Genomic DNA, 12,925 nt, shown 5'->3' on the forward strand with positions numbered 1-12,925 from the left:
GTACGCTGCCAACGATAGTAGCGCACGGACCGTCCTCTTCAACCTCCGGCTGTCGCCGTGAGCTAGGGTTTGGGGGAGGGGGAGGGGACGGAGGGTTGGAGGTGGGCGGAGCGGCCGCCGGCGAGGTCGCCGACAGTCGGGGTGGTGGCGGGAGGCGGCGGCCTTAGAGTCCGGGTTGCTGGGGGTGGGGGGCGGCTCCATGTCCGCCGACCATAGAGGAAGGTACGGGGGTGGCGGCGGCCCGGCGGTGGAGGCGGGTTGTCCGGCGGAGGGTGCAGCGACGCGGGAGCGCCGCTGACCGGGCGAGGCCGGACAACCGGTGGACGGTGGCCGGCGGCGAGGGCGACGGGATGGCGCGACGGCAGCACGGTGGCAGGCCCGATTAGGGAGGGCGGCGGCGGAGGTCGACAGGAAGAACAAAGAAGGAAGAAGTTCAAAGGAGGAAGAACAGTACCTGTTTGCCGCGACCCTCTTGCGGCGCTCAAGCGCTGTCCAAATATCACTAGACTATTTAGGCTATTTGAGGGAGGGATAAAAAATATCCCTGCGAGCCAAACAAGCCAATATACAAAAGGATATACAGAAAGGAGACTAGAAAGGTATTTCCATGTTAGTTTGTGGAGCTCAACCAAGAAAGACAGGACAAAGAGAAGCATTCTGTGACGCACGCGTTACGTGCACGCCAAACTTCAGCCACGGACACGCCAAAACAAGACATGGACCCAGAAATCCAAAACATGGGCAGAAAAAAACTCAAAAGCGCCGGGCCTGGTTCATAGTCTTGGCAACAAGCAGATGTGGCAGACAAAAAGCACCAAGGGCTGTGTTTAGATCCGTAAAAAAGTGGTAAAAAATCACATCGAACACTATAACAAATTGTAACACTTTTCGTTTTCATTTGTTTATGATAATTGTTGTCCTACCATGATCTAACTAGGCTCAAAAGATTCGTCTCGTCGTGTACATTAAAACTATGCAATTGGTTTTTTTATTTATCTACATTTAATGCTCCATGCATGAGCCAAAATATTTGATGTGATAGATAAATAGTGAAGTTTAGAGAGAGAAATTTTAGAACTAAACACAGCCAAGAAAACATCACGAAAGTGAAACAAGCGCACAAAAGGTGTGAATCTTCAGGTTGGACACAACGGTCCCCACTACCCAGTCCACGCAATATGGAGTGGTCTAATGGCAAGACTTACTGCAACGTCTGAAAATTGCATTGTTAAGTTTAATGTCCTGGCTTTTTCATGAAGAACAACACTGGGACACACGCACGAATTGCTAGTTTCTGTAGTAAGAGAAAACAAAAGCTTTCCATCCCCCCCCCCCCCTACGTTTCCTTCTATCTAAGATAGGGAATCTTAATTTTTGCAGCACAGATTCCCTTGTTACTCCTGCGACAGATAGCACAGATTTAATGTCAGCATATTTAACAAGCCATTGAAGAAAAATAGCTGAATTTATGTTCTAAGATGACTCGGACCTGTCCCGGTATGTGTCCCAGATTTAACTAACCAAAGTTTCTGCCGGGGGAAAGAAACTGCAGATCAATTGTTCTCCTATACAAGATAGTAAATCAAACAATTAGCTCTATCACCTCTCAAGTCTGAAGGATAAAAAATGAATTGGTGCTAGAAAATTACTTCGCTGCTCTTATCAGATTTTCCAGAAGGTTGGAACATCCTAGCAAATGCCTTCCGCTCTTGATTTCTTCTATCAGCAATCTGTAGCAGGTCTTGAACTGTCAGCAAACAACTCAGCATGAATTTACAAAATCATTGGCAGGATAGTAGACTGACCTTCTTCTTTGCAGCAGCCAGCTCTCTTTTGATTCCACCTGATGGTTTCGAAAACAAACCCATTAGATTACCGGTTGCACCTATGAATTGCAATGCCAGAGTAAGGAGAACAAACCATCATTTGGCTCCAACTCCAGTGCGTGCTTGAAGCTCTCCACTGCTGCATCAATGTCATTAAGTGCAATGTGTGCCTGAAAAACACATCCAATGGATCAGGAAATGGACATAATCAGTTAGAAACAATAAGATACCATACACATTAAGTGCTTTGGTAAGAAATACATTCATGCTCAATCACATCTTGAGAGTTTGAGACATCAACATTAATACCCAATGGGAAGACAACAGATGGCAGAACAGAACACCATGTTCTTAAATCTTTTCCTAGGGGGACATTTTCTAAAGTCAACCAGAACAGCAAAAGAAGGGCCTACCAGGGGTTCAAAGTGATAGTAAAGCTGCACTATACTAAACCCATATTGAGATTCCTTTTTACCATTATAATCCTCACACTTGACTTTAAACACCGGATCAGACCAGCAATAGAGCGGCCAAAGGGAGCTTAGGTCCCCTCTATATCTCTAATGCTCTTGATATTTTTTTATATATTTCTAGTCATACTCTGACCAGAGGACCTATCTAACCTCAAGTCTAGTGAGCCTATGTTGTTGTGGGTCCAGACTGGCCGAGATACAGGGGATAGCAGAGTCAGCTGGGCAACACTATGGCAGGCTATGGTTGGACAGGTGGCTGCATAACAACCGCGAGACTATAGCAGCATTATTTCATGGTTGAGACCACCTTGCTCAGCCGGCTAGACTGTTTTTAAGGAAAGGCCCCCATCCATGTTAGTGGATAACTACTGGCAGATGAGGATCCATTGGAACTAAAAAATTGGCATGAAACAGTTCAATTTCCACAAGAACTAGGAAATAAAGTGAGGCAAAACCGCAAAAGTAAGCATGATTGTCTGTATAGTCCTTTGCCTTGTATGACAGGAAAACATCTATAAACTCAAGTGTATTTGCAAATATGTGCATATCGGCTTTTGCATTTAGCAATATCTATGCCTATTTCTAAAGCGAGTAAGATTTCCACCTCAAATTTTTGTTTGGTCCGTCCTGTGTCATTGATAGGTGGGCCTTAGTCCATCCCGTATGCGAGTCCGACTAGCCTTTCGTCAATCGAAATCCTAATTGGAACCCGAACAAATCAATAGAACCCGAACAAATCAATCGGAATCCCAATCGGATCCCGGACAATCAATATCTCGCATGATTGTTGGCACTCCCTCAAGGCTGCACCTCTTGTGCAGGACCCTCAGCTCACACGCACACACAAGCACACTGGAGGTGGAAGAAGTGAGATGAAGAGAAGCAGAGAGAAGACACGAAGTGTTGCTGCTTGAAAAAACCAGAGCTGCAGTTGCTCTCCTCTATATTGATCAGCAAGTCAAGGTGAGTAAATGTACAAGGTATGGCTCTACAGTCTAATGCAGCCACAACCATTACTTGCTACTGCTAACTACTGCTACCATGCTGCCACTAGCAGCTGCTACTATTACAATAGTTACTTGCCGCCCAAAATTCAAAGGCATGCATGCATGGCTGAGGAGCTACAGCTCCTACCTGCATAGAACAAAGGCAAGCTAGAGCATGGGTAATTATCTAACAATTCTTCCCCTAATTGCACTGCTCTTACTTGATCTCCTCTACTCCAATCTTGGTCCTCAACTATGTGAGTCGAACGCGCCCAAGTGGCTGGGTGAGGATGTCTCCAAGCTGTCGAGCTGTCTCGACATACTCGAGCTTGATCTGTCCTCCAATGACACAGTCACGAATGTAGTGAAATTTGGTGTCGATGTGCTTGCTTCTATCATGGAGGACCGGGTTCTTTGCCAAAAGCAATGGCAGACTGATTGTCCACCATCAGGGCAGGTGCCCGAGCTTCATCTCCGGTGAGCTCTGCCAGCAGCCGCCCTAGCCAAACTCCCTGGCAACATGCCGTCGCCGCCGCAATGTACTCCGCCTCACAGGTGCTCAGCGCGACGACCTTCTGCTTCATCGATTGCCAGGAGATTGGGCACGCTCCAAGGAGGAAGAGCACGCCTGTCGTGCTCCGCCGCCCATCAACGTCGCCCGCCATGTCGCTGACGCTGAGGTAGTAGGTGAGCAGACCGAGGTCTGACATGTGGAACATCGACTTCATCTTCTCCTTGAACGCGTCAATGTCCCGCTGCTCAGCTCCGGTGACGATGAGGTCGTCAACGTACACGCCGACGATCACCAGGCCTCCGTGTGACCGCCGTGAGTAGAGAGCGTGCTCAGTGGCGCATTTGGTGAAGCCGAGCGACGCGAGGCTGGCGTCGAGCTTGATGTTCCACGCGCGCGGCGCCTGACGCAGCCCATACAGAGCCTTGCGTAGGCGGAGCACCTTGCTGCTGCACGTACACCTCCTCAGCGAGCTCTCCGTTGAGGAACGCCGACTTCACGTCCAGGTGATGGACCTTCCAGCTCCTCACCGCCGCCAGTGCCAACAACAAGCGCACGGACTCCATGCGCGCCACCAGCGCAAAGACTTCCTCGAAGTCGATGCCCTCGCGCTGCACGAATCCTTTGGCGACGAGTCGCGCCTTGTGCCGCACCACCTCGCCGCGCTCGTTCCGCTTCACCTTGAACACCCACTTGACCCCAATCGGCCGGCGGATCCACCAGCTCCCACGTGTGGTTCTCTTCCACCGCCGCCCTCTCCTCCAACATCGCCGCCCGCCAGCACGCCTCCTGCTTTGCTGCGGCGAAGCTTGGTGGCTCCTCTGTGCTGCCAAGATGCAGCTCGAGGTCGTCCAGCACGCGAGCCGCCTGCCCGGGCAGACTTGAGTCGCCGATGAGGTCACCCACCGCACGGAACCGAAGTGGCTCGCCGGAGTACTCAGCGTCGACGTTCGTGGAGGCGCTCGGTGGAGTTGCGACGAAGCGGATCGGCGCGGCTGAGGCCGGTGTCGGTGCCGGAGGTGTGGCCGGTGATGCCTGCCCCATAGGCGAATGCGGAGCCGGCACCACTTCCCCTGTTTCCAAAGCAGGGGAGCCGTCGCCTGGGCTCGCTGCCACACCTGGAACAAGGGAGCCGCCGCCTAGGCTCGACGCTGCTTCCCCGTCACCGTCCTCCACGTCTTGCATCTCCATGTGCTCGATGACGAAGTCGCTCCAAGCCCCACGCACTGCTTCCCCATCACCGGACTCCTCCCAATTCCACCTTGCCGCCTCGTCGAAGATGACATCGCGGGACACTACCACGCGCCGTCCTTGCAGGCCGTAGAGCCGGTAAGCCTTGCTCCCGCGCTCGTACCCCAAGAACACCATGGGGGTGCTCCTGCCTTCCAGCTTGGAGAGATTGGGCTTCGTCTTCTTCACGTGCCCGACGCAGCCGAATGTCCTGAGAAAGGACACATCCGGCTTCCTCCCGTGCCATGCCTCGAATGGCGTCGTGCCCTTCAGGCTCTTGGTGGGCGCGCGGTTCAAGATGAACACCGCCGTGCTCACCGTCTCGCCCCAGAACGCCGCCGGCACCTTCTTGGCCTTCAGCATGCTCCTAGCCATGCCGACCACCGTCTGATTTCTCCTCTCGACGACGCCATTCTGTTGCGGCGAGTACGGCGCCGTGAGGTGGCGTTGCACGCCTTGTCCCGCGCAGTAGAGGCCGAATTCGACCAAGGTGAACTTGCCACCGCGATCCGTCTGCAGCACGCGCAGCTTCTTCCCCGTCTCCATCTCCACCTGCGCCTGGAACTCCTTGATCGCCGCCGGCGCCTCGTCCTTGCTCGTTAGGAGGTACAGCCACATGTACCGGCTGCAGTCGTCCACTAGGAGCAAGAAGTAGCGCCGCCCGCCATGCGTTGCCGGCGTGATTGGCCCGCAGAGGTCGCCGTGGACGAGCTCGAGGACGTCCCCGGCGCGGAAGCTCGCCTTCTTGGAGAACGGCAGCCGCCTCTGCTTGCCGGCAAGGCAGCTGTCGCAGAGCCCGCCGGCGTGCTCGATCAGAGGCAGCCCTCGCACCATCCCTTGCCGCGCCATCCTGGCCAAAGTATCGAAGCTCAAATGGCCGAAGCGCGCGTGCCAGCGCCATGCTGTGTAGTCGCACCTCGCCGCCAAGCACACCGGGCGCGCAATGCGCAGCGCCAAGGTGTAGAGGCGATTCCTGCTGCACTCCACCTTGGCGAGCAGCTTGCGCTCGCGGTCCCTGATCCGGAGTACGCCGCCGTCGATCAGCACTTGGCAGCCACGCTCGTCCAGCTGACCAATGCTGACGATGTTGCTTCGGAGCTTGGGGATGTAGTACACGTCCGTCAGCGCCTTGTGCTCACCGGCCTTGCACTGGAACACGACCGTGCCGCGCCCCCGGATGTCGACGCCGGAGTTGTCGCCGAACTTCACCGTGCCGATGACGCCGGTGTCGAGCTCGGAGAAGGCCTCGCGGCTCCCGGTCATGTGATTGCTCGCGCCGGTGTCGAGGTACCACAGCTCCTCTGTTTCTTCCTCTTCTCGCCCGAGGTTGACCTGCGCGCGCGGCTCGTCGAGCACCACGCGTGCGCTCTGGTCATCCTCTGCTCCGGTGTTGATGGCGCACACCTGGGCCATCAGCAGCGCCGGCTATTCGTCGTCGTCGTGCGCCAGATGCGCACGCTCCTGGCGCCGCGGCTCCTTGCAGTCGCGGGCCCAATGCCCGACCTTGCCGTAATTGCGGCACCGGTCCTTGTCGGTGACGCGGTCGCCGCCGTCCTTGCCGGCGCCCTCCGCCTTCCACCGTGGATTCCCGCGCCGCCTGCCGCGCGCACCGCCTCCACCGGAGGAGCCCAACCCCTGCTTCATCTCGCGCACGCGCGCCGCCCACTGCTCCTCCGTGAGCAACAGCTAGCCGCCAGCGGTCGTGCGGGCAGGTGCCCCAGCGCGGTCCTCGACCGCCTTGAGCCGCCCGGTGACGTCCTCGATCGAGAGCGTGCTCATGTCGAGCAGCATCTCGGTCGAGAGCGCGATCTGCGCGAACCGGGACGGCACAACGCACAAGTACTTCGCCACCGCCGCCTCCTCGTCGATGACGACGCCGACCTGCGCGAGCTGGCTCACCAGCGTGGAGAGCCGCAGCGCGAAGTCCTCGATGGCCTCGCCGTTGCGGAACGCGATGGCCTCATACTCCTGCCGGAGCTGCTGCGCCTTTGCCTTGCGCACGCGGTCGCAGTCCAGCCGCATCGTCTCCAAGCTCTCCCACGCCTCCTTGGCGGAGGTCTTGGCGCCGAGCGTGACGACGTACTCGGTCGACACTGACTTGAGAATGGCCTCCATGGCGGACTGATCGTCTTCTTCATCAGCGGCGCCCATGGTCACCGCCGACCACAGGCGCCTCGCCTTGAGAATCACCTTCATCAGCACCACCCACTCGGCATAGTTTGTGCGGGTGAGCATGGGGTACTACGCGCCGCCGACATCCCGCAACGTCTTCTTCACGATGTACGTCGTCTCGCCACGACCACGTCCACATCGCTCCGGGGAACGCCCACGCCCGCGCCCTCGATCCAGGGAAGCCATGGCCACCAGGCTCCCAACTCAAGGTCTGAATACCACTTGTTGGTCCGTCCTGTGTCATTGATAGGTGGGCCTTAGTCCATCCCGTATGCGAGTCCGACTAGCCTTTCGTCAATCGAAATCCTAATTGGAACCCGGACAAATCAATAGAACCCGAACAAATCAATCGGAATCCCAATCGGATCCCGGACAATCAATATCTCGCATGATTGTTGGCACTCCCTCAGGGCTGCACCTCTTGTGCAGGACCCTCAGCTCACGCACATACAAGCACACTGGAGGTGGAAAAAGAAGTGAGATGAAGAGAAGCAGAGAGAAGACACGAAGTGTTGCTGCTTGAAAAAACCAGAGCTGCAGCTGCTCTCCTCTATATTGATCAGCAAGTCAAGGTGAGTAAATGTACAAGGTATGGCTCTACAATCTAATGCAGCCACAACCATTACTTGCTACTGCTAACTTCTGCTACCATGCTGCCACTAGCAGCTGCTACTATTACAATAGTTACTTGCCGCCCAAAATTCGAAGGCAGGCATGCACATGACTGAGGAGGAGCTAGAGCTCCTACCTGCATAGAACAAAGGCAAGCTAGAGCATGGGTAATTATCTAACAATGATCACAACACGACCCGCGCACGGAGTGAATGAACACAAAGTTGGTGATATTATGTAGATCTATTATATTACCCGTAGCAACGCATGGGCACTATACTAGTTAATTTAATATCACTATTAAACTGGAGGTTGGAAAATTAGGCTACAGCCAGCGAGCTTGATGGACAGGCCAGTTCACTCAAATCCCGGTTTCTACAACCATGGTGTCAATTATCCTTGTATGCCATACAAACAAGTCATTTCAGCTGAAGTGTTCAGTAAAAATGGAAAGTTTGTACAGTGAACACTTAAATGTGACTACGTGAGAGCGCTAAAAAGTCAAACATGACACAGCATTTAATGCAAGAGAATAACTAAGAGACTGCAATGAACAATCGTACAATACAGGAAGTAGTTTGAACTTTGAACTAAGATACAATTTCAAACAAAATGCAGGCATTGGTAAACAAATTATTACTAAAAAAGTTAACCGACCTGTCCTTGTCGGAAAAAAGCCTTAGCATTTCCCTCCCTTTCACGCAGTGCAAAATCCGCATCCAACAAAGCACCCTTCAAATCTCCCAACTTCAATTTGCATGCCTGAAAAGTTATATTTAATATATTATTTTGAGGAAACAAGCAATAATACTAGGCACGTTCAGAAGACATAGTATTATTTTATCCAATCAAAGTAGTGTTATATTATGCTCATGTCAATTATCAGTGTACAGTATGCTGCTGAGCTGGTGCACAGAAATAAGTTAATTCATTATAGTTGTAGTGCTAGAATGGTTCAGATTTCAGAAACACTGCAGACAAGAAAGATGATAAGGAAAGTTCAAACAGCAGTCATTATTTTCTAGTAGACCAATGGAATACAAAATCATAAATGCCAAGCAACTGAATTTACATGAGATTGGTTATGGGGTCTAATACAACGAGCAATGATGATGATTAAAACCTAGAGTTAGTCCAAATCATCTACTTTAAATCTGAATGTGTACTGGATTATAAAGACAAGCATAAGTAAGGCTAAAGAGGGGGAACAAGTAATAGAATGCACAAACCATGTAGTGATGTAGACATCAAGTAACTCAGGCTATGCATCAATCCAAAAGCTTGGATGCTAGTATTACCATGACAAAGCTAACGAGGTAACACTAACGTCGCTTCTCTTAAATCCAAGAATTCCAGATATTGATCGAGGTAAGGAGAGATTATTCTCAAGCAGGAGAGCTCAAGCAAAACTTACAGAGCTATTAGTGAGTATTATTGACTTGGTCTTCCGTAGTGCTGTGCTCTTCTCTGCATATCAATCATCAGTTTACAATACCAGTAAGTTCCAAGTGATGTATCCTAATGATGAATGTATATGAAATGAAAGAATTAAAAAAGTACTGAACAGTGTATTTGAAGCAGTACATTTACCTTCATCAATCTCTTCTTTCTCCCAGCAAACGTCCAAGTAACGCAGAGCTTTCCTGTACTTTCTGAGAGCTGCCTTATAGTCTTGTTTCTGTGAGAACAAACGCATCAATGTCAGCTCCAGATAGGGAAATATAACCTTTTTATACATCTATAGAACAGAAACACTGCATAGAACTTTATGACTCGTGACTCCTAAGATTTAGGGTGTCCACGGGTTTGGAATAATAATAAGGCTGAAGGGGAGACAAATACTACACATCGGATAGAGAAGGGGGGGACTAATATCGGAATGATGAAAACTAAAGGACAAAGTCACCTTTGGTGACAAGTGAATAGTAAAGATATTTATGTAAACTCTGCATGGAAATATAGCTGTTATCTCGCTGGATTTACTGTTATTTGCTTATTCACTCTGAATTGACCCACCTGTGAAACCGATTTGGTTCAATGATATATGCCACTAATATTTACTTGAACAACAAAAGAAAATACCTTGAAATTGTCATTCCCATAAGCTTTAGCTGACTCCACAGCTTCCATCCACCATGAAACCTCTTCAGGCTTCTCTTCAAGATCATTGGGCCAATCCGGATACTTGTCGCCATCTTTGAAAAAGTTCACAACTCCATCATCAGCGCCTTCAGGAAGTTCCCCACAATCAACAATTTTCACATCAAGAGTAGGGCAGTCGGCTTCTCCAACAGGGACATGCTCTATTGAGCGAACTACCCCCATTCCCTTAATCACTCTACCAAAAACAACATGTTTCCCATCTAAATGAGGTGTCCGGGTAGTAGTTATGAAAAACTGAGAACTATTTGTGTCAGGACCAGAATTAGCCATTGAAAGCATTCCTTTCCTCTCATGTTTTAAAACAAAATTCTCATCCTCAAATTTGGACCCATAGATTGACTCTCCTCCTGTACCATCACCAGCAGTTATGTCTCCACCTTGAACCATAAAACCTTTAATAACACGATGGAAGCAAGATCCCTGCAATAGTAACAAGTACCAAAGATGTGATTACTGAAAAGATTTGGCCGCAATTCTAGCGTCACATATGCGTGCATACCAAGACAGCAGAAAAAGAAAAGGTGAAGAAATAAAAGAGAACCACCCACTACTCTCATTTACTAGCTTACAAACTTTGCACCAGGGAGTACAAATATACTTCTGAAGCTAGGGAGGAGGGCAGAGGGACTTGGCCCATCCGACGCCCAGCAAACAGGGAGCGCACTGTGCGAGCGAGGGAGCGTGACGACGGAGGACCGTCCAATGACAGAGGAACCAGTTCCGGGTGGAGGGGTCTCAGTCTCAGACAAATAGTGATCACAAGCATGGCTCTCGACTTGGTAAAAAAGAATATCAAAAAAAGAGAGACAAGGTGTAAATAGTCGTTCTGTCACACAACAAACCCAAAACTACACAACACTGCAAATACTCACAGCAGATAGTTTCCAGCAGATTATCAGAAAGGTTAGTCAGTACCACCAACACCTCCAACTTCCTCATACATCCCAGTTCAATGCATGATTCACTCGGCTAGCCACTAAATCTGTCCTTGATTAATGTCAAAACAACGACCAAACACAAACCAAGATAACCGGCAAAGCGAATCTAGATACAGTGATGGCTGTCTCTTCAAAAAGGCTACATTCTCTGAATGTATCATTACGATAGAAATACAAAATCCTGCCAATTTCTTACTACCAGACAGGCAGCAGCGGATCCTATCTGGCCCGCCTGTTGCTGAGTAAGCTCTATTGTAGGTTTTTCGTACGCATTTTATATATAAATAAAACTTCAATTTGCAATGCTTTCCGTGAGTCCAGACAACACATAGAATATTCTAAAACAAAAGTACCACAGAAATTATCGTCCCTATCCTATTCTTGCGCTCATTTTTCCACTGCAAACAGTAAAACGTGTGCTTGAGAGCATAAGAACCCCGATATGATCAAATCACAGTAAGGCATACTGTATTACATACCTGATCGTACACTACAGCAACACTACTTTGCACATAGACTGAGCAACGCTACAGCAGCAGCTAACATGGCAGGTTTAACAAAAGTGCCCAAAAGCTAGCACGGGTGGTATGAATACAAGGTGCAGATGAGGACGAGGGTGAAGTCAAAAGGGAGGGGCCCTTATAATAGTATCAGAACTGGTGGCAGCAGTGCGTGCATAGAGTTCACTGCACATCAAAGGGCACTGATTTGACATCACAGAACCAGTACCGCTGAGGGAAAAAACAAGAAAAACAAAAAGAACAAGGCAGAACCTTGGAACATCAAAGGCAAATATACTCGATAGTGCGGAATATCCAGCTATATGACAAAAAAATACCATACTTACAATGCCAACAAAAGATTATAGGATCAAATTGATGGTAGAAACTAAACAATCGCATCAGAACCAAATTGCTCACCTAGAAACTGAAATGCTAAACTACCAGGCAGGGGATCCATGTGTACAGAGTAAAGTACATCCAAAACAAACCCGCCTATTTCCAGGTTACGAAATCTGAATCAGACCCCTAGAACAACCAATCGATCACATAAGAAACGGCGTTGTTTGGGTTTTATTTGCCGAGAACAATTAGGACAAGTCAAATCGCACCGATATTCAACCCTTCACTCCGTTACGGCGGCACATTGACAACGCGCAGTATTCCCAAATCGAGAGATGCAAAAGCAACCAAAATTAGAGCTGCTAGAACCCAATCCAAACCGCTGCACAAACAGCAGAAACCCACCCAAATCACGCAGGGGCGCAGAGGCGAAGCCCCCCACGACGATCCAGTCAATCCGTACGAACCTTGAAGTGAAGCGGCTTGCCGGTGGCGGCGCCGACGCCCTTCTCCCCAGTGCAGAGCGCGCGGAAGTTCTCCGCCGTCCGCGGCACCACGGATGCGTAGAGTTCTATTACGATCCTCCCCTCCATCTCGCCGCCGAGGGTGATATCCATGAAGCACCTCGGGTTTTTCACCTCGGCCGCGGCCGCCGCGGGCGCTGGTTCCGCGCCGCCGCCCTCCATTACGATCGCCTGCCGCAGGGAGAAGTTCCGGAGACCAAACCCTAGACGAGTAGCCCTAATGGAAGCTTCTCGAGGCGAGATGGTGGAGGAGGTGGAGGTGGCGCCTTCGTCGATTATCTCGGGGGAATAACGGCGAGAGCAGCGTGTGGGTTGCGGCAGGGGGGTGGGTGCGGGTCTGCGGGGGGTTTTAAGGTCAGGTGTTCCAAATTCTCCGAAGGGGCCGTTTGGCATGCCTCAGGTTGCAAATGAAATTAGGTCAGCCTTAATGAGCTTTTATGAATAGTTTTTTAGTATTAAATATTACCAGTTTTGCTGACGTAGTAACGAGAGGGAAGAATAAAATTTCATGAGAGGTAAGGAGAGTTTCATCACAATAAATCCATCTGGCACAGTTATTTAGTTTCCACTCTAGATAGCTACTTTTTTCATCCCACAAAGAGTGTAGTTTTAGCATTTAAATTTTGTCGCACAAAGAGTGTAGTTTTA

The 12,925-nt window shown here is 50.3% G+C and overlaps 1 protein-coding gene across 2 annotated transcripts; it reads right to left on the reverse strand.

Moving 5' to 3' along the window:
• Positions 1-1,131: 1,131 nt before the first annotated feature.
• LOC120670166 (peptidyl-prolyl cis-trans isomerase CYP40-like) lies at positions 1,132-12,585 on the reverse strand. Of its 2 annotated transcripts, none has more exons than XM_039950232.1 (10): positions 12,221-12,585; positions 9,893-10,393; positions 9,401-9,488; positions 9,225-9,277; positions 8,468-8,572; positions 1,921-1,996; positions 1,806-1,843; positions 1,650-1,730; positions 1,490-1,565; positions 1,132-1,400 (listed from the first exon to the last, which is right to left on the reverse strand). In XM_039950232.1, the coding sequence occupies exons 1-9, from the start codon at positions 12,437-12,439 to the stop codon at positions 1,554-1,556; spliced, it is 1,173 nt and encodes a 390-aa protein (XP_039806166.1). In that variant the 5' UTR covers positions 12,440-12,585; the 3' UTR covers positions 1,132-1,400; positions 1,490-1,553. The 2 variants fall into 2 exon arrangements, with proteins under 2 accessions (XP_039806166.1, XP_039806167.1); XM_039950233.1 differs by lacking the exon at positions 12,221-12,585 and adding an exon at positions 10,572-10,625.
• Between the last annotated feature and the right edge of the window lie 340 nt (positions 12,586-12,925).

The sequence above is a fragment of the Panicum virgatum genome, chromosome 4N (assembly GCF_016808335.1).
Source record: "Panicum virgatum strain AP13 chromosome 4N, P.virgatum_v5, whole genome shotgun sequence".
Lineage (NCBI taxonomy): Eukaryota > Viridiplantae > Streptophyta > Magnoliopsida > Poales > Poaceae > Panicum > Panicum virgatum.